The sequence below is a fragment of the Astatotilapia calliptera genome, chromosome 14, assembly GCF_900246225.1.
Source record: "Astatotilapia calliptera chromosome 14, fAstCal1.2, whole genome shotgun sequence".
Lineage (NCBI taxonomy): Eukaryota > Metazoa > Chordata > Actinopteri > Cichliformes > Cichlidae > Astatotilapia > Astatotilapia calliptera.
Genome location: NC_039315.1, coordinates 19,420,658 through 19,447,580, shown reverse-complemented (window position 1 = coordinate 19,447,580; position 26,923 = coordinate 19,420,658). Strand labels below are relative to the sequence as shown.

The 26,923-nt window shown below is 42.8% G+C and overlaps 3 protein-coding genes and 1 long non-coding RNA gene across 6 annotated transcripts; 2 read left to right on the top strand and 2 right to left on the bottom strand.

Moving 5' to 3' along the window:
* Positions 1-20: 20 nt before the first annotated feature.
* Positions 21-11,345, bottom strand: sarm1 (sterile alpha and TIR motif containing 1). 3 transcript variants are annotated; one of them, XM_026191999.1, is made up of 9 exons: positions 11,277-11,345; positions 8,575-9,159; positions 5,339-5,957; positions 3,643-3,855; positions 3,064-3,155; positions 2,657-2,983; positions 2,367-2,556; positions 1,552-1,673; positions 21-1,290 (listed from the first exon to the last, which is right to left on the bottom strand). In XM_026191999.1, exons 2-9 carry the CDS (start codon positions 9,036-9,038, stop codon positions 1,182-1,184), a joined length of 2,136 nt encoding a protein of 711 aa, XP_026047784.1. In that variant the 5' UTR covers positions 9,039-9,159; positions 11,277-11,345; the 3' UTR covers positions 21-1,181. The 3 variants fall into 3 exon arrangements, with proteins under 3 accessions (XP_026047784.1, XP_026047785.1, XP_026047783.1); XM_026192000.1 differs by lacking the exon at positions 11,277-11,345 and adding an exon at positions 10,946-11,060; XM_026191998.1 differs by lacking the exon at positions 11,277-11,345 and adding an exon at positions 9,592-9,749.
* Positions 11,346-12,769: 1,424 nt separating this feature from the next.
* Positions 12,770-18,725, top strand: vtna (vitronectin a). The gene is made up of 8 exons (XM_026192170.1): positions 12,770-12,916; positions 13,483-13,602; positions 13,695-14,087; positions 14,201-14,340; positions 15,133-15,289; positions 15,378-15,530; positions 15,613-16,101; positions 17,867-18,725. The coding sequence occupies exons 1-8, from the start codon at positions 12,859-12,861 to the stop codon at positions 17,986-17,988; spliced, it is 1,632 nt and encodes a 543-aa protein (XP_026047955.1). The 5' UTR covers positions 12,770-12,858; the 3' UTR covers positions 17,989-18,725.
* On the bottom strand, positions 18,369-26,225 carry scarf1 (scavenger receptor class F, member 1). The gene is made up of 11 exons (XM_026192169.1): positions 25,576-26,225; positions 25,246-25,307; positions 25,058-25,159; positions 24,386-24,926; positions 23,804-24,022; positions 22,431-22,559; positions 21,765-21,871; positions 21,534-21,651; positions 21,286-21,410; positions 20,925-21,062; positions 18,369-20,799 (listed from the first exon to the last, which is right to left on the bottom strand). The coding sequence occupies exons 1-11, from the start codon at positions 25,674-25,676 to the stop codon at positions 19,685-19,687; spliced, it is 2,757 nt and encodes a 918-aa protein (XP_026047954.1). The 5' UTR covers positions 25,677-26,225; the 3' UTR covers positions 18,369-19,684.
* On the top strand, positions 21,364-21,805 carry LOC113036099 (uncharacterized). Its single transcript, XR_003274422.1, has 3 exons — positions 21,364-21,430; positions 21,556-21,646; positions 21,739-21,805. It is a non-coding gene; the product is annotated as an uncharacterized LOC113036099 (long non-coding RNA).
* Positions 26,226-26,923: the final 698 nt, after the last annotated feature.

Sequence of the window (26,923 nt, the reverse complement as noted above, 5' to 3'; positions counted from 1 at the left end):
ATGAATACAGGACAGGTGTGTCAGATTGCTGTGTTTAATTATTTATTTATTTTCTGAACAAGGATACACTTTGGGGCAGTACAGTGGTGTGGTGGTTAGCACTGTTGCCTCACAGCAAGATTGTCCTGGGTTTGAATCCACCGGCTGTTTGGGGCCTCTCTGTTCTCCAATGTCTGTGGGGATTCCCTCCGGTACTATAGCTTCCTCCCACAGTCCAAAGGCACGCATGGGGTTAGGTTAATGGGTCATTCTAAACTGGCTGTAGGTATGATCATCTGTCTCTGTGTGTCAGACCTGCGATAGCCTGGCCACCTGTCCAGGGTGTACCTCTCACCCTGTGACAGCTGGGTGAAACAGCCCACCCACTCCCAAAACCCTGACTGGATAAGCAGAAGATGGATGGATGATACATTTTCAGTTCAAAAGCAGACATATAACTATTGGACAGACTGTGGTGAAGTAAGTCTTATGTCAGCAGTAATAATGGATTACACAGTGTGGTAATTCACAATTACACCGTAAAACAGAACAGATATTGAGGTACTTTTTACCCACTTTTATTACAGAACAGTATGTTTAACGCTACATGGAGTTATTCCCGCTACACATATTTCACTTGTTTATGGTTAAATTTGGGGCTTAGATTAAACTCACAGTAGTCACTCATCCTAAACAAATCATCAAGTCTGCCGAGGAAGATTTCTTCTATCACAACACAAACATGAAAACGGGAGAAATGTTGGTAAAGTCAGAGACCTGCTTTGGTCCATTTGATGTACACAGGTTAAAAAAAACGACGACTGCATATAGAGGAGCTTTGATGAACACTGATGTGTTAGCAGTGATAATGTTGCTGGGTGTCCATGTCAGCTGGTCTATCACAGTTATTTTCCTGAGATACAGAAGGCGCTTACTGTACCTGATTACACATATACAGCACTGACTAACATTAAAGGCTTAGAGTTTTTATATACAATCCCCTTATCAGTTCTATTTATTGTTAATAATTAAGTGTGTGCATATCAGGTATTCCGGTCAGCAAGTAATCTAAACATCCGGATTCATTTCACATGCATTAGGTCAGAGCAGGGAAAGCTGCCAGACTATTCACTGTAGGTTATGTGGAATTTTGGCATCATGGATAGTTATTATAGCTGAAATCGGACTGTGTTTATCTCAGTTTATTTCTTCTGCTCTTTGGAGCCGTCTGAGCGGTCGACTTGGTCTTGGGGTCCTTTCAGAAAGCGCAGGATCTTCTCGATCGTAGCCTCCTGATATTCGTGGGACCACCTATGTGAAGAGACGTCAGCAGGCATTAGATGATGTCGATTCAGGGAAAACAGTTCCCTCTAATTGGAATTTTTACACATCTGCACTAAAGTGACTGAAATATTAATGAGAGAAATATGAGTGCTATTGGGAGATTGTAATAAATGCAGTACAAATGGAACAAACAGCTGTGGTTTAGACCTGGTGGGAAAACAGTTTCCCCGCACATCACAACAGGACTGTGTCCACTGTCCAATCGGAGCACAGTATGCAGGGACTCACTTGATGCCGTTGAAGTTGAGAATGGCTCTCATGTCTTCTGGCAGGGACATGGGGTCAGGCCATGCAAAGTTATCTGTGACAGGAACTATGTTCTTCTTACCAGCCAGGGCCGTGACGATCTCCTGCAAGATGAAACAAATGAATTGGAGATAATCTATCTGAATTTCACTCCCCAATGGCAGCAGCTTCCCTCATAAGGGTAAAACTGCCTACCACAACACAAACACTGCTCAGGAACAGTGTGAGCAACACGGCAAAGAGCCCGACACAAGAATCATGCGTTCTCATAATAACATACATCCTAACCATGTTATTATGAACCTCTATGTACGCTTGGTTAACCTCTAACCAAGGATAGGATGTCCTAGAGCAAGTCCAACCCCACAAATCACAGGGAGCAGACACCACAGGACCCCTCCAAGGGTCCCATGTCCTGTTGAATCAGAGGTATTTAATGGCATAATATTAGGCAGAGTGGGATTTCCGTTAATTCAGTTTTTAGTCATGATATTTTATTAAAACCCGCCATCATGAATTTAAGTGGGTGTAAATGGAACTATAAACCTATTCATGAGTTTTAAGAGAGTTGTGTTCCACTGAAAATACAAAAACACTCCAAAAATGACTCCACAGAACAAACTTTAAATGCAAGCTCACAAATCTGATCTGATGTAATCCAATTGCCTCATGAACAGAACTACTGTGGAACATCTCGAGAAGAGTTCGAGGTGCAGTGATCTGACATTTTTCAGCAGAAATTAGACATAATTAGCCCTGACATTTCAACCATCGTGTGCAGGAAATGGAAAACTGACCTTATGCACCCAGTCCTTCATGGCTGTGTCTCCCATACACTTGTCGAGTGCACTGGCAGACAGGACCAGGATGAAGTTACGTGCTCTCTGCACACTCTGAATGAGTTTGTCCTCAAATTTACCAGCCTCCAGCTTCTCCACATCTATGAAGACGCTGTATCCTCGAACCTGCAGGTGCACCTTCAATAGGCTGGGAGCAAAACAAGATGAGCAGGATTTAATTTTAACCTTATCTGATCTCACTCTTCATCCTAAATGACCTTCTGCACAAAATCTTCTCCAGTTCTAACCTGGCCAGCTGTGAGCCCGTGGTTCGTCTGTAGCTGATGAAGACGTCAGGCCCTGAAGGCTGTGCATCGGTGTGGCTCAGTTTTAAGGGCCCGCGGCTGGCAGACAGTATCTTTGCTCTGTGGACGCCGTTCTCAATGTGGCAGTCGTGCTGGAGCTGCTTATCGGTCAGGCTCTGGATGTTGTGACGGTCCACGCCTGACTGGACTAGGCCGTAGGTGTACTGACGAAAACGGGGGTCCACCTCGCTTAACCAGTCGGCCATGTTGTTGGGGTCACATGTGGAGTAATTGGCGTAAGTCTTCAGCACACGCAAGTCTCTCAAAAACCTGGATGATCAGACAAATTAGAGGGTTTGTTTTTTTTTCAAGACAAATAAACGCGGGTTCAAATATTATTCACCACTTGCCTCTTGCGAGTAAGGTTGGTAGTCATGCTCAAATCACAGCTCAAATCTTCATCTGTGATGTTCAGAAGAAGGTCTCCATCCACCTGGAGTTCCTACGTAATAACATCACCAAACACATCAGGCCAGTTTAGTCTGATTTTATTTATAAAGCATGTTTACAACAACAAAGTCGGCCAGCACACTGTACGTGAAAATGAGGGTTACACAACATAATAAAAGATACACCACACGCACACACCATTGCCCACACACCTCAATAAGTATATCTGAAGAATCACAAATATACTAGAGGCAATAAAGTACCTAAATACCTACAATTTTCACTCTAGGATAAAAGCCAAGAAATGAAAATGAGTTTTAAGCCTTACTTTAAAAATGTACAAGGTGGGGGGCAGTCTAATTGGCAGTCCAATGATATTCTTCGGTGCAAAAGGCAAAACTGACCCTAAAAACGTTCTCTCCACTAAACCACTCCTAAGACCCAAACCACATCCATGTCAGTTCAGCTGTTAAACTGAGCTGTGAGATGAACGTGTGGATAGATATTTCATCTTTCTGTAGGAATAATGTGTCGCTCACCTGAAAACGATCACAGCAAGCGCTGAAGCCGATCTGCTGCAGCCACGTCTGCACCTCACAGGTTTTCCAGTTGGGCACGCTTGACAGGATTCGTTTCGGTACTTCCTCTCCCATCATGCTCAGCGCCCGCTTAGCGAGGGCACAGACTGTGGCATTGCTGGAGTACATGACGATTCTTTTGAGGCTCTGCACAGCACCAATCTCTTGAAATATCTGAAAAGGAAGGAGAAATTGGGGATCAGCCACAATATATTTCAATTTTAAGTGAAATAGCCACCTGCCACAACAACAAGGCTTAAAAGAATCAGTCAACGCTAAAACATACATCTCTTCATAAAATAAAGGCAAATAATTAACGTGAGAATTTTCTCAAATTTTACTTTCCAATTAAGGTGAGGTTGTTTTGAACTGTTATTCAACTTATACCTGTCGACTCATGCTAAATACAAGGAGTCATGCTAAATAAAGCTCAGTTATTCAGCTTTTCTTAAGTACTGCTAAATGGTGATTTCAATCAGTAATGTTTCTTAACAACATTAAAATTGCATAAGACCCTGAAGCACACTGAATTTGTTTGCAGGTTTTGCCTCTGTAGGAGGAAGATGAGGCTACTCTTGTCCAGGCTGAACTGAAGAAGCAGCAGAGCCCTTCTTGTGGAAAAACCTAAACTGCTTTCTCTGCTTTTTCAGGCACACTTCCTGCAGATCTTTGTTCTGTTTTATGAGGTCTGTCTTCTCTCTGAAAAGTTCTTCATGCTGCACTTACACCTTCTTACACCTTCTCTCCAGTTCTTCTAAGGTTTCCTGCTTTTGTTCACGTTTTTCTCGCAGTTCTTTGTTTTCCTCTTCCACGTCCTTTTTTGTTCTTCTTTTTTTAATGGATTGTTTGTAAGGCCTCATGTCTCTGCTGTAGTTCTTGAAGTAAAGACTTCATGTCTTTCTGAGATTTGTCCTCCTCAAACATTACACGCAAATCTTCATTGTTTTTCTCCGATACTTGAAGCTTGCACACGATTTGTTGGTATACTGCTTCCTTTTGTTCCTTCTCGTTCAGCAATGGTGCATTTCTTCTCAGTGCTTTGTCTATCTTTCTCTGTGGCTTGGAGCTTGGATTGCATCTCTTCATGTGCTGCTTCCATAAAAGCTCCTTCTGCTCCTTCTCTCTTAAAAGTTGTGTGTTTCTTCTCAGAACTTCGTCGAACATCACTTCAGGCCTTCATTTTTTCTCCATGTCTTGGAACTTGCATTTTCTCTGCTCTTCATTTTCTTTCAACATTTCTGTAATTTGTTGCATTTTTCCTCTTTCATTTGTTTAATCCTGATCTTCAGGTCTTGTTTCTTCTTGCATAAATGTTCTAAAGCTTTTCTGAGGGCTATAAATACACCCAGGTGAGCAGTGCTGGGATCTTCCCTTTGGCTTGAGTGGTGCTGTGTCTGAGACATTTTGGGACCTTGATACGATAACTCTGTAGAGGATTTAGATGTTAGTAATATTTGTTAAGTAATGTTTTAATGAATATGTTGAATTGTTAATTTATTTTATTAATTTATAATCAGTTTTGATTCAAATATCTATAAAATCCATGCACTTCATTAATCTAAAAAATAAATACTATGTGTCAGCCACTGGAAGTATTATTTATTATTTTATGCATCTGATGTCTTTCCAACTCATTAAATAAGAGAGACAGTTTTACCTTTGTGTTGCGCTGACGGGACTTGATGCTGGCCTCAACACACAGGTAAAAGGCTGCAATGCACTTTCCCTCCACTCTCGTGCCATCCAGTAACGGCAAAAGTTGCTGCAGGTCAGATGCGGTCCTTCCCTGCATGCTGTCTGCACTGTCCAGTAAACTGCGGGCAAAGTCCTCTGGATCCAGAGATGCGATGAATGGCTCCACTAGCTCCAAGGTCCCTGATTTCACCACCTCTTTCTCAATTTCTCTGTTTGCAGCTAACACAGTTACAGCCAAACAGGCATAGAAACGAATGAGTTCATCCTCTTTGGAAAAGGCCAGTGGGAAGAGCCACTCAGCTGCCCGTTTCTCGATCATCCAGCGCTGGCAGCAGTGGCCTCCATACATCGCACAGTTAGCCAGTGCCACGGCACAGTGACGCAGAACAGTGGGGTCCGTACCTCGGCACCAGAAGAGGAGGGTGTCCAGGGCGCCGTTGGTGATGAGGTGGATAGACGTCTCCTCGGTGTGTTTGAACATGTGCTCGAGGATGCCCGAGACGCTCCGAGCCAGCTGAGCATCTTCCTGCTGACGAGTCAGGTTGAGGATGACCCCCAGACCTATGCGAGCCACGTAATCCCTGTAGACAAATTTGGAAGATGGTAACAAACACTAAATACAGACTTCATACGGTCTGGGAGACTGAGTGACAGCACTTCAGCAGCCAAGAAATTGAAGTTCATACCCACCATCCCACATTCTTTATCACTAATTAACAGAAAAATTGATCAGAGTTTATTTACACAGCTAACACCCATATTTGACAACTGTTAGAATTTATATTATGGCATGAACCAATCGGTTAACTAAAGAGAAACGACAGTCTCTCATTGTTTAAAGAACTGAATGTCAGCCAGTCTGAAAAATTGCTAAAATTTTGAATGTGTCCCAAAGTACAGTCGCAAAAACCATCAAGCACTACAACGAAACTGGCTCACATGAAGGAAAGGAAGAACAAGAGTCACCTCTGCTGCTGAGGATAAATTCATCATCATCGCCAGCCTCAAAAAGTTAACAGCACCTCAGATTAGAGTCCAGATAAATTCCAGACAGAGTTCCAGTAGCAGACACATCTCTACATCAACTGTTCCGCCAGAAATCAGGCCTTTTCGATCAAATAGCTGCTAAGAAACCACTACTAAGGAAAGCAACAAGCAGAAGAGATTTGTTTGAGGCAAGAAACACAATGAATGGACAATAGACCAGGGGAAATCTGTGCTTTGATATGATGAGTCCAAATTTTGAGATTTTTGGTTCCACCTGCCATGTCTCTGTGCGGCACAGAAAAGGTGAACAGATGGTTTCTACATGCGTGGTTCAAACCATGGAGCAAGGAGGAGGAGGTGTGATGGCGTGGGGGTGCTTTGCTGGTGACACTGTTGGGGATTCGAACCAGCATGGCTTCCACAGCATCCTGTAGTGACATGCCATTCAATCCGGTTTGCATTTAGTTGGACCAATGACCTCAAACACACCTCCAAGCTGTGTAAGGGCTATTTGACCAAGAAGGAGAGTGATGGCCTGGCCTCCACAGTCACCTGACCTAAACCCAATCGAGATGGTTTGGGATGAGATGGACTAGCAAAAGGGATGAGACAGAAGGCAAAAGTGCCAACAAATCCTCCGCATCTCTGGGAACTCCTTCACAACTGTTGGAAAATCATTTCAGGTGACTACCTCATGAAGCTCATCAATAGAGTGCCAAGAGTGTGCAAAGCAGTAATCAAAGCAAAGGGTGGCTATTTTGAAGAATCTAGACTATAAAGCATGATTTCAGTTATTTTACACTTTTTTGTTTACTACATAATTCCATATGTGTTCATTCATTCATTGTTTTGATTCCTTCAGTGAGAATCTACAATGTAAATAGTCATGAAAACAAAGAAAAAACAATAAAATGAGAAGTTGTGTCCAAACTTTTGACTGGTAGTGTACGTCAGTGTGAATTCAGTCTATTATAGCTTTTGACGTCTGTTTAAGTAAAATTTGTTGTTTCAAACTGCAACATTACATGTTATTTCTGTGACAGGTGTACATAAGAAACGCTGCATGGTTTTAAAAGTATTCAGCAGACAGATCTCAGTACATGCAGGTAGAAGGGAATCACTTACAACTTGGTTAATGCAACTAAAAGTGTGCCCTGGGGTTCAGTTGAAAGAACCCTTTCACTGTAATGATGATAACAAGGTGGATGGACTGCTCTGCACATACTCTGACCCAGCCTCTCCTTCAGCTGCAATCAGCTGCTAGTACATTACAGCACAACATGTTTGAAATCCTGACGACACCGAACTGATGATCTTCTCAAATGCAAACTCAAAACCACTGAACCGTATCACTGCAGTCCTGGGCTGTGAATCAGTATCTCAGTATAAGTGCTTAAGAATTATAATAGATGACTCACTCTCTTTTACACCTCACTTTCAGCAGCTGTCTGTATATTGAGGCAACAAAGAGACTTGTTGCTCCCTCGTCATATCAGAGTTGTTATATGCATTTGTATAATGCCTGCAAGGAAGTTCCTTCAACTAAAACTTCATACGATTCCAGGTGAATATAACTGATCAGTTACTTCAGGCTGTAGAAACAGAGCAGAGGTGTCTGGCACAGCTTCATCTACTTTCGAACTGCATGGAGACGCTCCAGCAACACTTGTACTATAAAAATGAACTTTATCGCTTGACTGACGCGTTTCGGCTTGTAGTCTTCATCTGGATCTGGAGAGTAATCATCTGGATCGTGGATGCCAAGCAGTAAAGTTGTTCTTTATGCTACAAGTGTTGAGCTTCACCTTCTTCATGCTGCAAATATTTGACCACCCCTGTGTTCTGGCCCCAGACGCTGACGTTTAAATTGATGACTTGGAAATGTACTACACTTATTTTGTGTATTTTTGCTGAGCACTCATTTCTGAAACTGTACTGCTGCCAGTCTTGGCCAGCTTGCTTGTGGAAAGGAGAGTAATAATCTCAAGAGTCACATTAACCCCATTAAATAAAGATTCAGTAAATAAAGATCACATTTTATAATCATTTACTAAGTGATTACTAGAATACTCAGACAAATATGGAGACACACAAACACAAATACTGCACTACCCGCAGCAGTGTTTAAACTTTATGTCTAAGTACAAAAACAGACTGCAATGTAGTACAGTCTACTGCGGTCCTGCACCGCATCACACCGTTACACCATACCTGTTCTCTGAGATCAGTATCTGCTCCAGCAGTTTTGCAGACTCGTAAGTTATCTCCACAGCAGGCGACTGCTGGAGCTGAAGCAGCAGCTCCAGGCCTCCATGCAGCCGGATCCTGTTGCAGATCTCCTCGGCCACTTGACGACCCACGGTAGGTAAAACCCAGGCCTCCTCCACCAGCTGGAAGATCTCCGCGATAGCTCTGCGGGTCTCATCTGAATTCGATGTTTCCCTGGATGACTTCAGCCTACTGATGGCGGAGCGCAGGGCGGGAAGTGACGTGTCCAAAACCGCCTGGACGTCGGCATTGATCCCCGGAGAGATGGCCCTGGGGTCGCATGCGGAGCCGCTCCTCCCTCTCTGCAGCCGGCTGACGTAATCCGGGACTGTGAGCCGGTCAGAGCTGAACATGATGTAGAAATGTCGGTAGAGCCTCCACAAGAAGAGCGTCAGGGAGAAAAGCATCTACCGGCACAAACAATGTGATCGATCTGGATGCGCACTGCTAGAAGCAGCACTGCTGTGTTCACTTAAGGCCTGTGATCCGTGTTCAGCCTACTGGCCGCCCTGTAAACAAAGCCGACTCCTGCAGAAAAAGCAAGGCCTCGGTTATTAATCAAAAGTGACACCTTTCACCAAATCGCACATCACCTCTCTCTGGGTGTCATACGCGCCAGTAAGCCATTAAAGACGTCTGAGCAGATCTTGAGCAGATCAGCGGGTATTTACGCTTCACAGTTGCTGCTTTGTCTCTCTCAGTAGATGTGTTAGTGGGCACAATTTGTAGAAGTGTCCTTAAAGCGCACAAGACCTCGAACCGAAACGCTGGGAGGCACGGCCTGCTCGTTTTGCTAAGAAGAATAACAATAAACTATTGTTGTCTGTATTCTCGCTCGCATTCATTCACTGAGGCTTGGCTAACAAAGGAGACTTTTAGTTCTCATAGTTTCCCTTCCAACGCATCCAGCGCGCTGCCGCGGATTGTTTTCTCCAAAAATATCAAAAGTAACGCTCGTACCCTGCGGAAGTTCCTCGCCTGACATCCTTTGGTCAGCATCCGCAGGCTGCCTGCATCTTCAAGGCTTCGCACCGCCCACCGGCGCCGGATATGTTATCAGTGATGTACAGTGAAAGAAGCAGCACCGCTCCTCGTCATCTCTCAACTCCCTGCATCACAGCCGGTCAGAGCATGCGTATAGTGGCAAGGGCGTTTGTAAACACTGCAGGCCCTCTGTATATAGAGGGCCAGGAGTGGCGAAATGAATGAATTAAATACGCCATTAAATAATTAATTAAATATGTCGATAATTAATTGAAATTTGAAGTAATTAATTAAAGAAATATTTAAATAATTAATAAAATGCCCATTCATTTCATTTAAAACATTAAATACATACTTTTTATTTATTTCAAATTTTATTTAATTAATGACACATTAATTAACAATTGCTTAATTGTATATTTGATTAATTAATTTTTGACAAATTTGATGAATTATTTATTTATTTCTTATTTTAATTAATTATTGAACCGCTTAATTAATTACTTAATGATGTATTTATTTAATTCATTTTGGCAGTCCTGACCCTGTGGCTGTCTTGATGAATTCGTTTTACCTGTCAGCCTCACCCATCAAACTCAGGGGGCGGAGTTAACGCTGTTCAAGTCAAAGCCATTGCTTTGGCCTGGTGGCCATTCTTTTGGGCATTTCTCCACACCAACAACCAGCATATGGAAACTAACTAAACTGTACTTTGAAATACCCTGTTTTTGTCTCACCAAATGCACTGTTATTTATTTTTTTTAGCCGAGAATGTAGTGGTTTAATCTTCAGATATCTGGTCGGTTTGTCATGATAGAGCCTATTTGCAAAAGTTCTTCGATGATTTCGGAGATGTCTGCCCAGCCCAGACTCACAGCAAAGCATGTGATAGACCTGTTCCCCTCATAAGCGCTTGAGCTGTTATACCACCGACAAAGCTCAGGTCCTGGTACACAACTGTCATAACCCAGAGTTTCCTAGCTGACATGAAAGTGTTGGCATCAAACTAACCTAACGGTCATCTATGACTCTAATTCACAGGTCATATCAATATTCTTTTACAGAAAATTATCCTCATTACTATCAACTATTCCAGAGACTCGAAAATCTAAAGCATAAAGAATATAAAAATATACCAGTCTGAGACCACACTGTTGTAAAAGAGATGAAGGCTTCAATTTGTCGCAGATCAGATTCACGCTGTGTGTTCTGTGGTATCTGCATTTCCATCAGCGTAAGACTTGCTAATTAAGACTGCTAATTAGCAGCAGATTAGAATAAAGTATAATAACATTTATAGGCTACATTTAATAAATCACCAAATTAATACCTGCATGCTCCCGTGACAATGCCAGGCACCATGCTAATTTACAACACATTCCTCCATCATTCCCCCGTTTTAAACACTTAAATCGTGCTGTAAATAAAAGACTGAGTGAAAATGTGGCGCTTCCAGATGACTTTAAAAAGAAATGATCAATCGGTTTGAGTCTGTATTCTCTCAGCAGCAGACTAGCTGCTGTTTAAATGTTTGAGAGTTAAGATTGGATATAAAAACAAACGTCAAACATAAACTCAGTCTACATACACACTTGATATGAGGTCAGCAATTACAGTGTCTGTGTCCTGTTTTAAGATCATATATGTAAAAGTTGTCTGACCTGCGTCGAGCCAGCCGCTCAGAGTCCGTGGTTACCATGGTTACTTGCATACGCTCCTGTGAATTAAACAGCCGGCACTGCGGTAACTAACCGGTGATATGAGTGTTTATGTCTTTCATTGCAAAAGAACCGACTGACTTGGTTAACTGATGTGTACTTGGATAAATTATAGTTTAGAAATATCACATAGATTATGGTTATGGATAACGCCCACGTGGCCACCTGTGGCCTCGGAAATTTGAATTCGTGTACACCACTATACTGAAATAAACAGCCTATTACTGAAATACACGTGCAATATAATAAACTGTGATATAAATGTGGAGGTGCTGTTAACATGTTTAGTTATAAAACACACCTCCTTGCCTTTAGTCTCATTCATGAGCATTATTAATTGTCTTCTAACATCCAGAAGTCTGTGACGTGTTTTATAGTTTCTAACAAGCTTTTGACAATTAAAGGTAATATTTCAGTTCAATTGAATTTTATTTATTTAGCACCGAATCTCAGCAACAGTATTGTAAGGTAAGGGCTACAATAATACAGAGAAACCCAAACAATCAGACAACCCCTTATGAACAAGAACTTTGGAGAAGGAAAAACTCCCTTTAAAGAGGAAGAAACCTCCGGCAGAACCAGGGTCAAGAAGGGGCAAACATCTGCCATGACCAGCTGGGGGTGAAGGGAGGAAGACAAGACAAAAGACACACTGTGAATGAGAGCCAGAGATTAATAATAGCTAATAACCAAATGCAGAGTGGTGTATAAAAGTGTTAAAATGATATGTGTATGTGGCGGAGGTGTGGTCCCGGGCGCGGCTGCAGGGGAGGAGTGGTGCAGTGGGCTCAACGGGGCGGTGCTGGAAATGCCGGTGAGAACAGCTGATGGCGATTTGGACTGATAATGGTTTCCTTCCCTTTTTATAGTGAGATGGAGAGGAGCGGAGGGAGAGGGAAATCAGCTGGGACCGACAGCTGTCAGACTGTGTTCATATCATAACCTGGGAAAACTATAAATAAATGTGGAAGCTGGTGATAAAGACCTGTGTGTGTGTGTACCTGTGTATAGTGCATTTCACAGTGTACAATAGTTGCTTACAGTGAAAATATCTCTAATTAATATATTGCTGTTCATAATGCCAAAAATTCCTATTTAGCAAGAGACCAGATTATTGATACATTTTTCATTTTTTTTTTAAAAGTTACAAGGAATCCTGAAAGATGCTTTTCACCATTTTTTCATCAGAAAAGGCCTTTAAAGTTATTATCAGCCAGAGTAGAATATCTGTCTTTAGAATATTTAGAGTCAATGTTGATTTCAATAATTGAAATCTGTAAAAATGACCACAAACTACTTAAAATGTACAAACATCTTTGGTCAGAGGTCAAACAGTAATCCACACACCCACCCCATTGATCTTTTCCCCCTCTCAGTCTGTGTTTATTTGTCCGAGTAGACAGAAGTCTGCAAATAAGGTTCAAGTGAATGAGGAGGTGGGGTGACTGGCACATGCTTCCAATGATAGGGAGCACACAGGCCTTCATTATTTCCTCAGTCTGTCCTCGGACACAGAGGAGGCAACATGGACCTGTGGGCTGTGCTGCTGCTCGCTCTGCTCGCCGACACTTTGGCTTCAGACGGTGAGTCTAACAAAATCTACTTTTGACTTCATAGAGTAGCTTTGTGCTCTGTTCAGGACCCTGCTTCAGATCTGATTTGGGACCTATTGCGTACAAATTTGGGTGGTAAAAGTTGAATTATGTTCATTAACTGTTGTATTAAAATGTCTGATGCATAAACTTTGAGGCACTAGCAAACAATTTGCTTAACAAGTAGACATATTTATTATTGTCAGTACAGCTAATAAAAAACAATTCATTTGATTATTTTCATAATAAATTAATTATTTTGTTTCCAAAATGTTGTTAAATGTGTGGAAAAATGAGTAAAGTCTTTAGAGCACTTTGTTAAATCTACAAAACTGTAATCATTTTGAATTATTACAACTGTCTTTTAATATATTGCCTAATTCACTGTAAGATTGAGTTTTTGATATCCCATGAGTCTGTGCCGCTGGCATACAGTCAAAGCCTCATGGGAGCTGTAATCAAATTTACGTTTATTATCCAAAGGAGGAAATGAATTTTGTTCTGAGGTACAAACAGCGGAGAGAGGGAATGACTGAAGCATGTTGTTTTATCTCCAGAGTCATGTTTGGACCGCTGCGAAAATGGCTTTGACGCCCGGAAGAAGTGCCAGTGTGACTCCATGTGCAAGTACTACAAAAGCTGCTGCTCTGACTTTGAATCCACCTGCAATATGATGAGTAAGAAACCTCCCTGCTCATTGGTTCATTCATTCTGTTAAGAACTCACAGGTCAAAAATGGATGTTGACATTTCTCTCACACCCCCCTCAGCTCGCGGAGACACATTTCAGTTTGCTGAAGACGATTATTACGATGGGCAATCTGAGAGCACGCCTCAGCCCACACGTCGTTCAGCACGCAACCAGCTGAGGCCTACACAACCGCCGGACTTCAATCCCAGAGCGCAAGAACGCCCCGAGACCACGCTGGAAATGACCAGACCGACCAGACTGAGAGTCTCTAACATCCCGCCGACACGTGCGACACACCCAGACACCCACACATTGGAGGACTCCATCACGACCAGCGCAGCAACCGAGGTGACCACAGTTCCTGCCACAACAGCCACCACCGTGGCCCCTGACCCAGATGCTGAGGTCTGCAGTGGCAGACCTTTTGACGCCTTCATGCAGATCAAAAATGGCTCCATCTATGCTTTCAGAGGTCAGTGAGTGAATTCATCTGTTACAAGACAACCTTTCAGGCTCTGTCATGGTCTCGCTCATGTTTGAAAGTAACAAATAAAACAGCATGATCGCTCTGGCTTTGTTTTCCAGGGGAGTACTTCTTTGAACTTGACCAGAAGGCAGTGCTCCCTGGTTATCCAAAGCTCATTAAGGATGTGTGGGGCATCAGCGGGTCCATTGATGCTGCGTTCACCCGCATCAACTGTCAGGGGAAGACCTACATCTTTAAGGTGGAACCAAAACAAATCAAATCCAATTATCTTAATAATTTTGATCACTTTAATTGTTTGCAACTCTCCAAAGAAATCAAAAGCTCTAAGAGAATAAAAATAATAATTCAACAATAGAAAAAAAAAGATAATTCAACACAACAATAAAGTACTGTTGGGCGAGGAGCCATATTTGGTGACTTAAGTGGACATGAAAATTGGCCTCCTCGTGACTCACTGGGAGGTTGTAGAAACACATGGATTTCTCCCAGCTAATCAGCAAAGATCAGCTTATGTGACATTATTGCATCTGACCAATCATTAAAGGCCTGGAACATTTTAAACTTCCAATCAAATTCTTCCTGAATTTAGGAAATTGGCTTTTCCCCCGTACCTACTCCCACACTTGTGGTTAAAGCATTAAAACTAACAGGGGTTGGCAGGGCTGCACTCTGATATGTGTGTTATATTTATGAAAATTGACAGTGTGAAACCAGGAAAATGTTCAAAAATAAATCCTCCTTTAAATATGTATTTTATTCTTATAGTCTTTTGTAGAAAAAAATGCTCTAAATGTGTGAGGAACCATATATGATAACTTCAGTGACTTTGCACTATAAAAAAGTAAAAAAAACTTTGAAAAAAGTTTGCTTTTTTAATGTCCTCCAATAACACTCAAATTTTCCATTTCCATGTATTTCAATGATTGCCTTATAAAGGGCAAAGCCAATATTGGAAACATTATGTCATAGTTTAGGTTTAAAAGTATTTTAAAAAGCTAATCTACTACAAATTTGATGTTTACCCATGTAGGGAAACAAGTACTGGAGGTTTGACAATGGCGTGCTGGATGATGACTATCCCCGATACATAAACGTTGGCTTTGACCGGATTCCCGATCATGTGGACGCAGCGTTTGCCCTTCCTGCCCACAGCCACCACGGAAAAGAGAAGGTCTATTTTTTCAAAGGTACAACCAGACGTTTTGGTTTGCATACATCTCCAGCTGTTCCTGTAGTACTGAACATCAGTGGCTCATCATACCATCCTTTCTGCAGGTGACCAGTATTATGTGTATGAGTTTTTGCACCAGCCGTCTCATGAGGAGTGCATCAAAATGTCTGAGAGCTCTCCGTCCACTCCCTTCAGGCGCTACACTGATGTGTACTACAACAACTATGAGCGTTTCTTCGGCGAGCTCTTCTCTGACCGTGAGTTGTGCAGTTATAGACCTATTTGTGCAGACAGGAGTCACACGTGTGTGTGGTTTAACTTATTTTTAATCTTCTGCAGTGCCTCAGCATCATAGTAAGCACCACTTTATTAACAAGGACTGGAAGGGCCTCAGGTCTCCAGTGGATGCTGCCATGGCGGGCAGAATCTACATCAGTCCTTGGAGGTCGACGCGACGCCGCTACAACAGCCAGCAAGACCAGCAGTGGGACCAGCAGTGGAACCAGCAGTGGAACCAGCAGTGGGGTCGGCGGAGACAAAATCGTTCACCCTCCTGGGGCTCCTTTGCTGAGCAGGGAATGAACATGGGGCGGGAATTTGCTGAAAGAGGGATGGAAATGGGTATGAGACTGGCAGAGAGGAGGATGGAAATGGCAGAGAGGCTGGGACAAGGCTGGGACAGACGGTGGGATCAAGACTGGGACCAGGACAGACGGAGAGATCGTTATGGCCAGAACAACAGAGGCAACTATGACTCCAGAGATGACCGATACGGCTACGACTTCCAAAGGGAGATGCCCATACAGACCGTCTACTTCTTCAAAGAAGGTAACAGATTCAGAATGGGACGCACCGTATCAAACAATGTTTCTGAAAATGTATTCAATCATTCATTTCCACTGCCTTACAACATGTGGTTAATTGGTTATTTTGTAATTCATAGTAATATAAATTAGAAAAGCAGCAAAGCATTGCATTTAAAAAGAACAGTTTAACATTTTCTTTGTTAAATTAAGCAACAGTTTGTAGATTTCAGTCCATATTGACATGATAGCATCACACAGTTGCTGCAGTTTTATCGGCTGCACATCCACCACATCCCAAAGGTTCTCCTGGAGATCTCGTGGCTGTGGTCATTTGAGTGCAGTGAACTCGTTGTTATATTTAAGGAACAAGTTTGAAATGATCTGAGCTTTGTGGCATGGTCTGCTATCCTGCTGGAACCAGCAATCAGAAGATGGGTTTGCTGTGGCCATAAAGGGATGGACATGGTCAGCATTAATACTCAGGTAGGCGGTGTTTGAGAGGCCTGAAGTAAGCAAAGACACCACCACCACCCTGAACTGCTGGGAAAAGGCAGGATGGATCCATGTTTTTTTTTACAACAAATTCTGACCCGGCTATCTGAATGTTTCAGACTAGGCAACGTTTACCCAAGCTTCTATTAGCCTCAGTTTCCTGTTTTTAGCTGGCTGAAGTGGCATCCAGTGCGGTTTTCTGCTGCAGTAGTTCATCTGCTTCAAAGGGCTGAGCGTTCAGTGATGCTCTTCTGCATACCTTGGCTGTAAAGAGTGCCTTTTTTGAGTTACTGTTGTCTTCCAATCAGCTCGAAGCACTTTGGCTATTCTCCTCTTTCCGCTGGCATTATCAAAGCATTTCACACAGAAAATGCCACTTCCACACTCCAACACTCCATCTGTTTGTGGCAGAGGGCTGCCCCTCCCTGAGCCTGGTTCTGCCAGAGGTTTCTTCCTGTTAAAATTGAGTTTTTCCTTCCCACTGTTACCAAATGCTTCCTCACTGGGGGCTGTCTAATTTTGGGGGTTTTCTGTGTTTTGCTGTAGGGTCTGTACAATTTAAAGCACCTTGAGGTGACTAACAACCATGCGACAGTCAAAAAGAACCTAAATCACCTTTCTTCACCATTCTACCCCTAACTAATGAAGTTATCAGTGAGTGTACATTAATCATTACAAAGTCAGCTAGAGCAGAAGGAAAGAGAAAAGGCATATCCCATGAGTTATTGTCTTTATTTCAAGGTTTCCTGGGAACTGTAATCAAATCAAATCTATTTTAAGGAAGATGAGGATGTTAAAGAAAAAGAATATCTCACGCTCACAGCAAAAGCAGGGCCGTTATTAACAGCAATGCTTATGAAGGCTAGTACAATAATGGTTAAATGACTAAATAACAATGATGATTTTATCATTGTTCAAATATTGTGTGTTTGGTCTTCACACTGCTGGCACATAAACTAAGAGCTGAGTCACAGCTGTAGACGGCAGACAGCTGGGGGAGGCAACAGGAACTAACTTGCTCGGCTCTCTCTCACCACACACTAGTTTCATTACATTTTAATGCTGTATATAGTTCATACAGCAAAAAACAGATGCCTAACATTGTTTCTGTTTTATACTTTACTCCAAGTGCATTTCTGTTTGTAATCTTTACGTCATATTCAGTGTCATTCTGGTTTATGTTTAACCACTACTCCACACACTATAATAATAGTATAGTATGTGTACAAAGCAGACAATATGAATACTAACTGTGACTGGTAAGCATGTGTTGAGTGAGTTTTTGTGTTTTCTAGATAAATACTACAGAGTGGATATCAGGACTAAGAGAGTTGATCCTGCTGTTCCTCCGTACCCCAGATCCATCGCCAAGTACTGGCTCGGCTGTTCGGACACCCCTGGAGCAGAGAAGAAGTAGTTTCCAGAATTTTAGTTTGTTATTTTGATCAGTGTAACCCAGTTAGCGTGTAATAGAGCTGTTGTTTTTACTGCAGTAGGCAGTGGTAGGGGTTAAAAGTGTCGAACATGCGCAGTGTAACACACAGCTAGCTGACTTCAGCAAATATTGGTGTATCGGTGAGAGTCCACATGCAGCTTAGGGCCAAAGTTCAGCTGGCTGACTTTCAGTCAGCTTTATTAAACGCAGCTAAAGTGAAAAACACATTTAACAGAGAGACCCAGAGACAGCAACGTTTATCCGTCTGAAAGCTAAACTCTGTTAATGATAATTAATCTGCAATTATTACTGTATTCATTACTTATCGTGTATTTTGAATAATGTATCTACAAAAGCCAAAGTGTTTATTGTCTTTTTATTAATCACGGTCATGTTTATACAGTGAAATAATAATACTATAAAATATTAACACAGACTTCAGGGGAGGTTTAATTCACCAGTGGTCACAAGCAGGGCAGCAATGTGTTTCTAACCCCACAGCAGTGTTCGTGCGCTGTGGACTTAACATCGGGTCACAGAAGTACAAACATTTTTACAATTCCAGTTCTCTGACTGATTTATACGATAGAATAAACAACCCTGCCGGGCTTTTCCCTCATGTGTAAAGCATGTACTGATTCTGAGTGAATCGCGACTACAATCTGTTACAGCCTGTTCTTACCTGAGTTTCATCCAAGACTAATAAAATATCCACAGAGCAGCAGACTCAGATCCTTTCCTCACACTTAACTGAATCAATCAAATCAATCAAAAAGTTCATCACACTCATTTTATTATCTTCTGGGAACCCACCCAGATGTTCATCACTGCTTCTTTTTCCACAAACTTCCACTCTTTACTTCCATTTATCCTTTCTGACTATATAAGCACAATAGGTGCAGATATTACATCTGTCCATCCATCCATCATGGGGGTGCTGGAGCCAATCCCATCGATCGTCACACATTCACACTTTCAGCCTATTTAGATTCACTAATTAATCTAACATACATGTCTTTGGGCTGCAGGAGGGACTCAGAGTACCCAGAGAGAACAGAAAGGCCCCAAAACAGCCAATGGATTCAAACCCAGGACCCAGCTGATGTTGCTCCTAAAGCTGTTGGCTAATGAAAGTCTAAATGCAGGACTTTCACCCACAAGACTGTAAGTTTGTGCTAATGTAAAAGTAAATATTTAGATTTTTAGGCTTAGATTAAAATAATACTAAAAAGAGTAGTTTCAGTTTTCAGTTGCAGTTGTTTTTAGGTTAAGCCAGAAACACTTGGTTATAGGTTTAGGGAAAATATGTTTAGTGAGTATTGAAAAGGCCTGAAGAAAAACTAAGTTACAAAGATAAAAATTCATAACAGCATGATCGGTCAGTTCAGGGTCATGGTACTGGGGAAACATGGGTTACAGTGTGGGAACAACACCAAGGCAACAACGGACTGTGTAGCGTTCTTGTTAGAAAACACCCTATTTTCTTGTTCCATCTGTTGTTTGAAATTGCATTAACGGTTGCTATTTTTAAAATCACAATTTCTCTGTTATTTCAGTCATGTGAGCTGCAGCTGCACAAATCTCTCAGAGAAGCTTTCCCCATTGTTCAGTTATAACTGCAGGATAACAAACATGCGGCTGTTTTTCGATCAGTCCTGCTGACCCGTTTTCTCAGAGGTCACGAGTTTTTGATCTGGACATTTTCGTACCAGGGTTCATCAGTCATACTGACCGCCGCTCCTTCGTTGGTGATGATTTCAATGGGGCTTGTGCCATCTCCCACGGGTCTCAGAGTCCGGTAGGAGCTCTCAATTTGTTCTTCATGATGCGAGGCAGCGTGCTGCCTTTCGTCTCCTTCGGCCCGCAGATTAGACCCCGAGTCGGCTGACGCCACTTCAGGCACGCTCTTTAAAATGGACGACAGCGGCCGTTTTGGAGTGCCACTCTCTGTTGGCAGTGTGCCATTCGATCCAGCTGCATCAGAGCAGTTGTGGGAGGAGTGCTTCCTCCTGATTGGCTTACAAACTCCAGCCTCCCTTGTAGACGGTCCTCCCTGCTCCCAAACAGCCGCCCGAGCTCCCAGCTTCTTCCTGGGTGGTTTGATGATGCCTTCACTCCCCTTCGGCTTAGGCCTGCCAGACTCCTGCTCTTTTTGCCTCTGGAGGCTGCCCAGTCTTCGCAGCATCGCCTGAACGGGGCCCTCAGAGCTCGGCTCTGTTTTTGTGATGGGCTTACCCGCCTTACCCACCGTCACATACACAGTGGTGACCTTATGAGAGCCCCCTTCTTGAGCATCAGAGGCGGACGATGTCCCTTTATGAGCAGCTGTGTTAGACATAGTCCGTCTCCGTCCTGATGCTCCAGGAACCTGCAGGGTGGACCTTGATGGGGTTCTGTCTACTTCCTGGTCAGCCTCCTCACAGTTTAACTCCTGACTGTCGGTCACATCCACTCCATCTTTCTCCTTCTCGCCCTCAAGTCCGTTCCCCTCCCCAGTTCTAGCTGTGCTTCCCTGACTTTGCAGGGCCGATAGCATCAAAACCCCCCAGGATGATTTGGGTTTGCTGCGAGGGAGAGCACAAGGGTCCTGAGCAGAGCCACGCCTCTCTTTGGGGCTGAAGCGGGTGCCTTCAGCAAATGAGACGGATGGCCGCTTGGCCTTGGCAATGCTGGAGGTGCGAGGGATGTTAAAGGGTGAGGAGATGTCCTCGCTGCTGAAGCCCGATGGGTCTAAGAACATGTTACACTTTGAGCTCATCTCCTGGAACTCACCGCCCGCCACAGCCGGGATGTCTAACAGAAACAGAGCAAAACATCAACCAGTGCCAGAAAGAGTTTTTAAAAGTGGCAGTTCTACCTTGCACCAAAAGAGGGCACTATAAACTTTGTTAACTGGTGAACTTTATTTTTGCCTCTACCTTCCATTGGAGGGACGCAGTAAAGAGCCTCTCCCGTCTCCTCATCGCTGTCGAAGGACGATCCCTCCGTCACCCAGCCAGAGGAAGGAGGCTCAATGAAGCTGTGGTTGAAGGTCAGCTCAGGGTCATGGTGTGACACTGTGTGTGTTTACATGAGACATAGAAAGCAGATTAATTTAAAAAGAATAATAATAATAATAGAACTAAATATCACAGCTTCTGGTCATAATTCATGCACACAGTAGACATTTTAAAAGAATTCAAATCTTAATGATGATTAAAATAGTCTTTTTTGTACTTTTATGAAGTTTGTATACAATAGTTGCATTACACTGTGAGCACTGTGAGTGGCAAGACTGACCGGTGACACGAGGCAGGCCAGAGGACCAGGCAGAGATACACGGCAGGGCAGCGCCAATGTTTGCCAGGACGCTATAAACGTGATACTTCATCCGAACCAAGAAGCCGCCATCAGCAACAGTTGTACTACGACCAAAAGAAATCATGTAAAGTTACCGGTATATAGAATGATAAACGTAGCCTGCTTTCCATGTTTTACCGTCTATGCAAAGTGAAGATAAAATGCCTAAAAGAAAGGTAGCTGCTGACCTGTCTTTGTCTCTGTCACCAGCCGGGCGTCCTCCACAACACAAGCAGCAGCAAACTACAGCAAGAAGCAACAGGAGCAAAGGAACCAGCACACCCGCAAGCACAGCACCTCTGTAACCTGTCATTCAAACACACACACAAACACAAACATGTAAGGGAAAGTACAAGACACACTAATGTACACATTTATACACAAAACTGACAGATAACTGAGTGGATGGATGGACGTACTGTTAGGACAGGCTCCGGTCACAGAGTCGCAGGCCACCCCCTCACCGCAGTCGCAGACAGAAGAACAGTTGAAGCCAAACCGGAGGGCAGGGCAGCTGTTGTTACAGCTGGAAACATCCATGAGTCACAGTGAGTAAGAAAGTTAAATCAAGATTTTATTTTAGTACTGGGTGAACACATAACGATGACGTACAAGCATCACAGAGAAGAAAGTTAAAGGGGCCACGTTTTCCATGTTTTAACCTACTAACCTCAGATCGTACACTCAGGGCAAGAGAAAGAGTGAAATCAGAAAAAATTTAAATTTGAAGGCTTCTTGAAAAGAGTTCAATGTAGTTTTATTAATTGAAACCTTGACTGCGATTACACCAGTGGGCAATATATGGTTGGATAATGTAAAGGACATCCAAGTCATGAAGGTAGTTAGTTTCATTTTTTTACCATGGTTGGTGTGACTAGAAAACTTCTGCAATGCTACCACCTTTTGGAACATCCCACAACTAATTAGGTTAATTGTAAGTTTCTAAATTGCTGGATTGTCAGTTAAACACAGTCTTTAACTGATCTGGGAGTGCAGTTTAACTATTTAAAATCTTAACCTTTGATAAAAGCTGCATCTGCAACAGTAAGTCTATCCAACAGTAAGCAATGCTTTAATTTTCTCACCTCTCTCCCTGGAAGCCTGGCGCACAGACACATTTTCCTGTCACATGATGGCAGTTGCCATGAAAACAAGGACTACACGTCAAGAGGCAGGCGTCTCCAAACCTCCCGTTAAGGCAGCGCTCCTGACACCTGGACGAGGACAGAAAAACGAGGACAGAGATTACTAACACTTACACTGTTGGCGGTACAAACTTTCCATCCTCTATAAGCAGACTGTTTTTGAGCTTAAGTGTCATAAGCAGTGCTCATGTTTTACCACATGGATCATTTTATTAATTTTGCATCTTTAGGCAACTTAATCCATAAGTTTTAACTCTTCCAAGCAACTCTTTGAATCCGTCATGTTCAAGAGACTGCAGTACAGTTGTAAGCAGTGAATAACTTGGACTTTTTAGCAGATTCATCTCTTTTTGTTAAACTCAAATCATCTCTTGTCTTCTGGGTCTGACTTTCTGATTATGTCTCTAGTCAGTGAAATGCGCTTTGATAGCCAACTCACGGACGTCAGAGCCTCCCACGAACAGCTGTATGCACAAGTACGGAAGTGTTTTCAGTCCCCAGATCACACCACAGGATGACAATGGAGCTTCTGACAAAAATAACTATAATCTGTGACAGACAGACAATTTACTGATTGATTGATTTTTCAGTTTGAGCTAAAGCATATGAACCACACTGATCACAGGATGCTTCCTAAGACCAGTGAGGTGCAGGCCGCTGATCATTTTTATTCTTTTTTTTAAAATAACACAGTGATTAAGTAGCCAGTTATTACATTTTAGCATTTCTGTATATTTAGAACCCCAATTCCCAAAAAACTCAGAAGTAAAGATGGACAGAGGTTCAAAAAAATTGAGCCATTAACTTGTGGAACAACTTCAGCTTTGACTAATTTTTTATCTACAATACAGAATCTGGAGAAATCTCTGTGTGCAAGGGACACTACCAAAAATCAAAACCCGTGATCTTCGAGCCTTCAGACAGCACTGCATTAAAAACAGACATGAGGGATGCTGCAAAGCCGTAAACATGACCCTTTCACAACATTTTTGAGATGTGTTGCTACCATCAAATCAAAAATGTGTAAATATTTTTCTTTAAATTGCATTTTCTATGTTCTACTGTGACTAAAATGTGAGTTTATGAGATCTGCAAATCATCACGCGTCCTACTTTTTTGGAAATAAGGTTTTAATTTGAAAGCTAATTCTTTCCTTTTACCTATTAATTGCTTTGATTATGTCAAAGTGTAAAAACGCACCAAAAAAAGGTGAAAAATAATGACTCGTAATGTACTTTGTAAAGCAGTTAGTTGTAAATAGTGTAAATTTTTATGTATTGTTGCTAATGTTTCCCCAAAATATGCGCGCGCACCTGGGTCCAGTCCATCCGGGATCACAACTCTGACACAACCCAGTTTTTGGGTCACAGGGTTCATTGTTCCTGCATCGTGGACACCCTTCTTTGCAGCCATCACCATGGAAACCAGATGAACATGGGCGGTCGCATCGCGTACCGTTCCAGCCCGGCTCACAGGCTGCACATGTGCCATCGATCAGAGAGCAAAGCTGGTTGTCTTTACAGTGACCACAACTGAAGACAAGGGATAAAGTTCAGCAGTGAGAACACACACATTCACGTGTATCCACCTTTCTTTCCACACACACACAGTCGTGTTTTTATATCCTTGTGGGGACATCTAATTGATATGATCCTTTCCCTAGCTACTTACCCTAACCATCAAAAATGAATGTCTACCCCTAACCCTGACACTAAATCCACATTTTAAGTCTCACAAATGCCTTCGAACACATGGGGACGGGTTTTTCGTCCTCATAGGGGTTGTTGGTCCCCACAAGTATAGCAAGCTTTCAATTTTTGGTCCCCACAAAGATATGTAAACATGATATACACACAAACAAACAGAGACACAGACACACACACATAGAAACCTACCTCCTTTTACAGTCAATGCCATACTTTCCTGCTTCACAGGGCTGGTTGCAGAAGAGGCCCATGTATCCTGGGTGGCACAGACACGTCCCACTCATTACGTCACAGCTGCTGTGTTTGAGGTCACATTTACAACTCAGGTCACAGCTGGTTCCCCACATGCCAGGCTTGCACTCGCACACACCATTGCGCTGATTACACGGGGACTGGTTACAGTCGCACGGGTTTGTACACCTCATCCCCCAGTGCCCCTTGTGGCACTGACACTTGCCTGTCTGCTGGTCACAGCTGGGGCCTACAGACCCACCGATATCACACTGGCACGGTTTGGCACAGGTTGAACCTGAATAGCTGGTGTCGCAGGTGCAGTTTCCGTGGATGGGGTGGCAGCGCCCGTGCCGGGAACACCTGCAGGTTTGCTTGCATAGTGGGCCCCAACGGAGTGGGTGGCAGGTGCACTCGCCAGTGGCTGGATGACAGCGCCCGTTAGGATAGCACTTACATATCTGACGGCAGTCTGGACCCCAGAACTCAAGAGGACAGTCTAGAAACAACACACCAGTGAGTACATAAAGAGCTATTACTAGACTAAAATATAGTAATTATCAACACTATAATGTTTTTATATTGTTATTTTTCTTATTTCTTCTACAACGAATGGACGTTTTAACTCACTGGTTTTGCACTCAGCACCATAGTAGCCAGGTGGGCAGCGACATAATCCAGGATATAAACAGATCTCACCCTTCAAACAGGCCTGCTCACCCTCACATACAGCTGCACACAAACACAAAGAGAAAACAAAGCCAATGTAGAAGTGGTAACAGCATAGGAATAATAATCATTAGAATACTAGAACTTACGTATTGTGCACTCTTTTCCCTCCTGGCGCCATCCAAGGCAACAGAACAGGTTAGAGGGATCCCTAAGAATTACAGACATCATCAAATCAGCTTGATAAATCTGAAACCTTAGTAGAAAAAACACTCCAGTGCCTGCATTCAGCCATGTCATCCTAAAGAAGGACGGGCCACACAACCCACAAGCCAACAGTACAATCTCATGGCACTAATATTCATCACAAGAACTCAAAGCCAGACGAAGGCCGCCAAAAATGTTAATTCGGTAACCCGCTGTTGCCACTTAAGACTCAAAAGCCAGTATGTGCGAGTGAAGGAAAAGCTGGAATATACCTTATATTCTGGCAGACGTTCTTCCCAGCAGGATCCAGAGTGTGAGCGCAGGCCAGCGAGAAGCAGAGCAGAGCACTGAGAGCTCTGAGGAGAAGCTTCATCTCCAATCTGAAAGCACAACCAGGGACAAATATATTCCCGTCTTTATTTCTGCTCCCAACTTGTCTTTGTCTCAACTCGAGGGGAGAAAAACGAGGGGCAGTACCTATCTCTCAGCCTCCCTCCACCCTTCCCTCCACCCTTCCCTCTCTCTTTCTGTCCGGTGAGTCGTCTTGTGGCTCCAGCATAGCCAGAGAGGTCGAAGCCCCCGGGTTTCCTCTTCCCATTTCCTGGGGAAGTCAGAGCCACTTCCTTCTATTCAGCCAGACACAAGAGCTTTTTAAAGATGGTCGAACACTAACACACAAAACTCGCCGTACACAACGATGGGGCGCGTACGAACAAGCACACACGTACTGATGGTCACCCTTTTGTCAGAATCTATTGCAGTAGGTCTTACAGGAGATGATGAAGGAAGCCTTTGTCTTCCTTATAAGTCGTGAAAGTCGGTGAAAAGATGCCCATGTGATCAATTTGAGATCCAGTGAAAGCTTATTCAGCATTCTTTGTTCCTTTTCTTATGAGGGTAAAAAAAATGAACTGAGATTGTTTCACTTTTGTAAATATATTCTCTGTTTAATAGATGTTTTTATTGAAATCTCAATGTCACACATTTTTCAGTTGTTTTATAATAAAATTCACTCAGATGGCAAATAACACCTTAAATGTGTTTACATCATAAAAACAAACAAAGAAAATGCTCCATTACAAAGATGCTTACAAAAATAAATTGCCCACAAAGGATGTCAGGAGAAGGTGGCTTTACTCAATGTTCATTCATTCTCCCTTTACACATGCCACTGGCCTGCCTGAGTAGTTTCTACTACATTTAGAGGGAACAGAGGGGTTCATTTAAAGTGGTGGTGCTGAAAGCACACGTTTAGGGCACCACCATCAAATACCCGAATACTGATACATGATTGATTGATTTTTACACTACGAGCACTAAAATAAGGCTTATGGGGTTAAGATGCACTCTCCTAACCTGCACTGCACTCACTTTTCTGTTTCCTTGTGCATAGAAGTGCTTCAGATCATTTAACCTCCTAAGACCTGAACTCTTCCACGGCATGCATTTTTAGTTTCTCTTTGATATTTGGACATATTGGGGCCCGATGAATGTAAAAACAAAGAATTACCAGATTTTTTTTTCTTTATTTTTGTTTTTAAGAAAAATAAGAGCCACATATGAGGATATTCATTTAAAATTTTGATAGAACAGTAGCAGTATAATGTCCTCGTGAGTGGA

What these genes read in the sequence shown, in the direction of transcription:
- scarf1 (XM_026192169.1), bottom strand. Translation starts at nt 25,676, where the DNA reads ATGAAGCTTCTCCTCAGAGCTCTCAGTGCTCTGCTCTGCTTCTCGCTG. An exon ending in AACGTCTGCCAGAATATAAG is followed by an intron (nt 25,308 to 25,575) that starts GTATATTCCAGC and finishes TGTAATTCTTAG; the next exon opens with GGATCCCTCTAACCTGTTCT. An exon ending in TGGTGCTGAGTGCAAAACCA is followed by an intron (nt 24,927 to 25,057) that starts GTGAGTTAAAAC and finishes TGTTGTTTCTAG; the next exon opens with ACTGTCCTCTTGAGTTCTGG.
- sarm1 (XM_026191999.1), bottom strand. Translation starts at nt 9,038, where the DNA reads ATGCTTTTCTCCCTGACGCTCTTCTTGTGGAGGCTCTACCGACATTTC. An exon ending in CTTGCTGTGATCGTTTTCAG is followed by an intron (nt 3,156 to 3,642) that starts GTGAGCGACACA and finishes GTTATTACGTAG; the next exon opens with GAACTCCAGGTGGATGGAGA. An exon ending in ACGGGCTCACAGCTGGCCAG is followed by an intron (nt 2,557 to 2,656) that starts GTTAGAACTGGA and finishes TTTTGCTCCCAG; the next exon opens with CCTATTGAAGGTGCACCTGC.
- vtna (XM_026192170.1), top strand. Translation starts at nt 12,859, where the DNA reads ATGGACCTGTGGGCTGTGCTGCTGCTCGCTCTGCTCGCCGACACTTTG. An exon ending in CGGCGAGCTCTTCTCTGACC is followed by an intron (nt 15,531 to 15,612) that starts GTGAGTTGTGCA and finishes AATCTTCTGCAG; the next exon opens with TGCCTCAGCATCATAGTAAG. An exon ending in CGTCTACTTCTTCAAAGAAG is followed by an intron (nt 16,102 to 17,866) that starts GTAACAGATTCA and finishes TGTGTTTTCTAG; the next exon opens with ATAAATACTACAGAGTGGAT.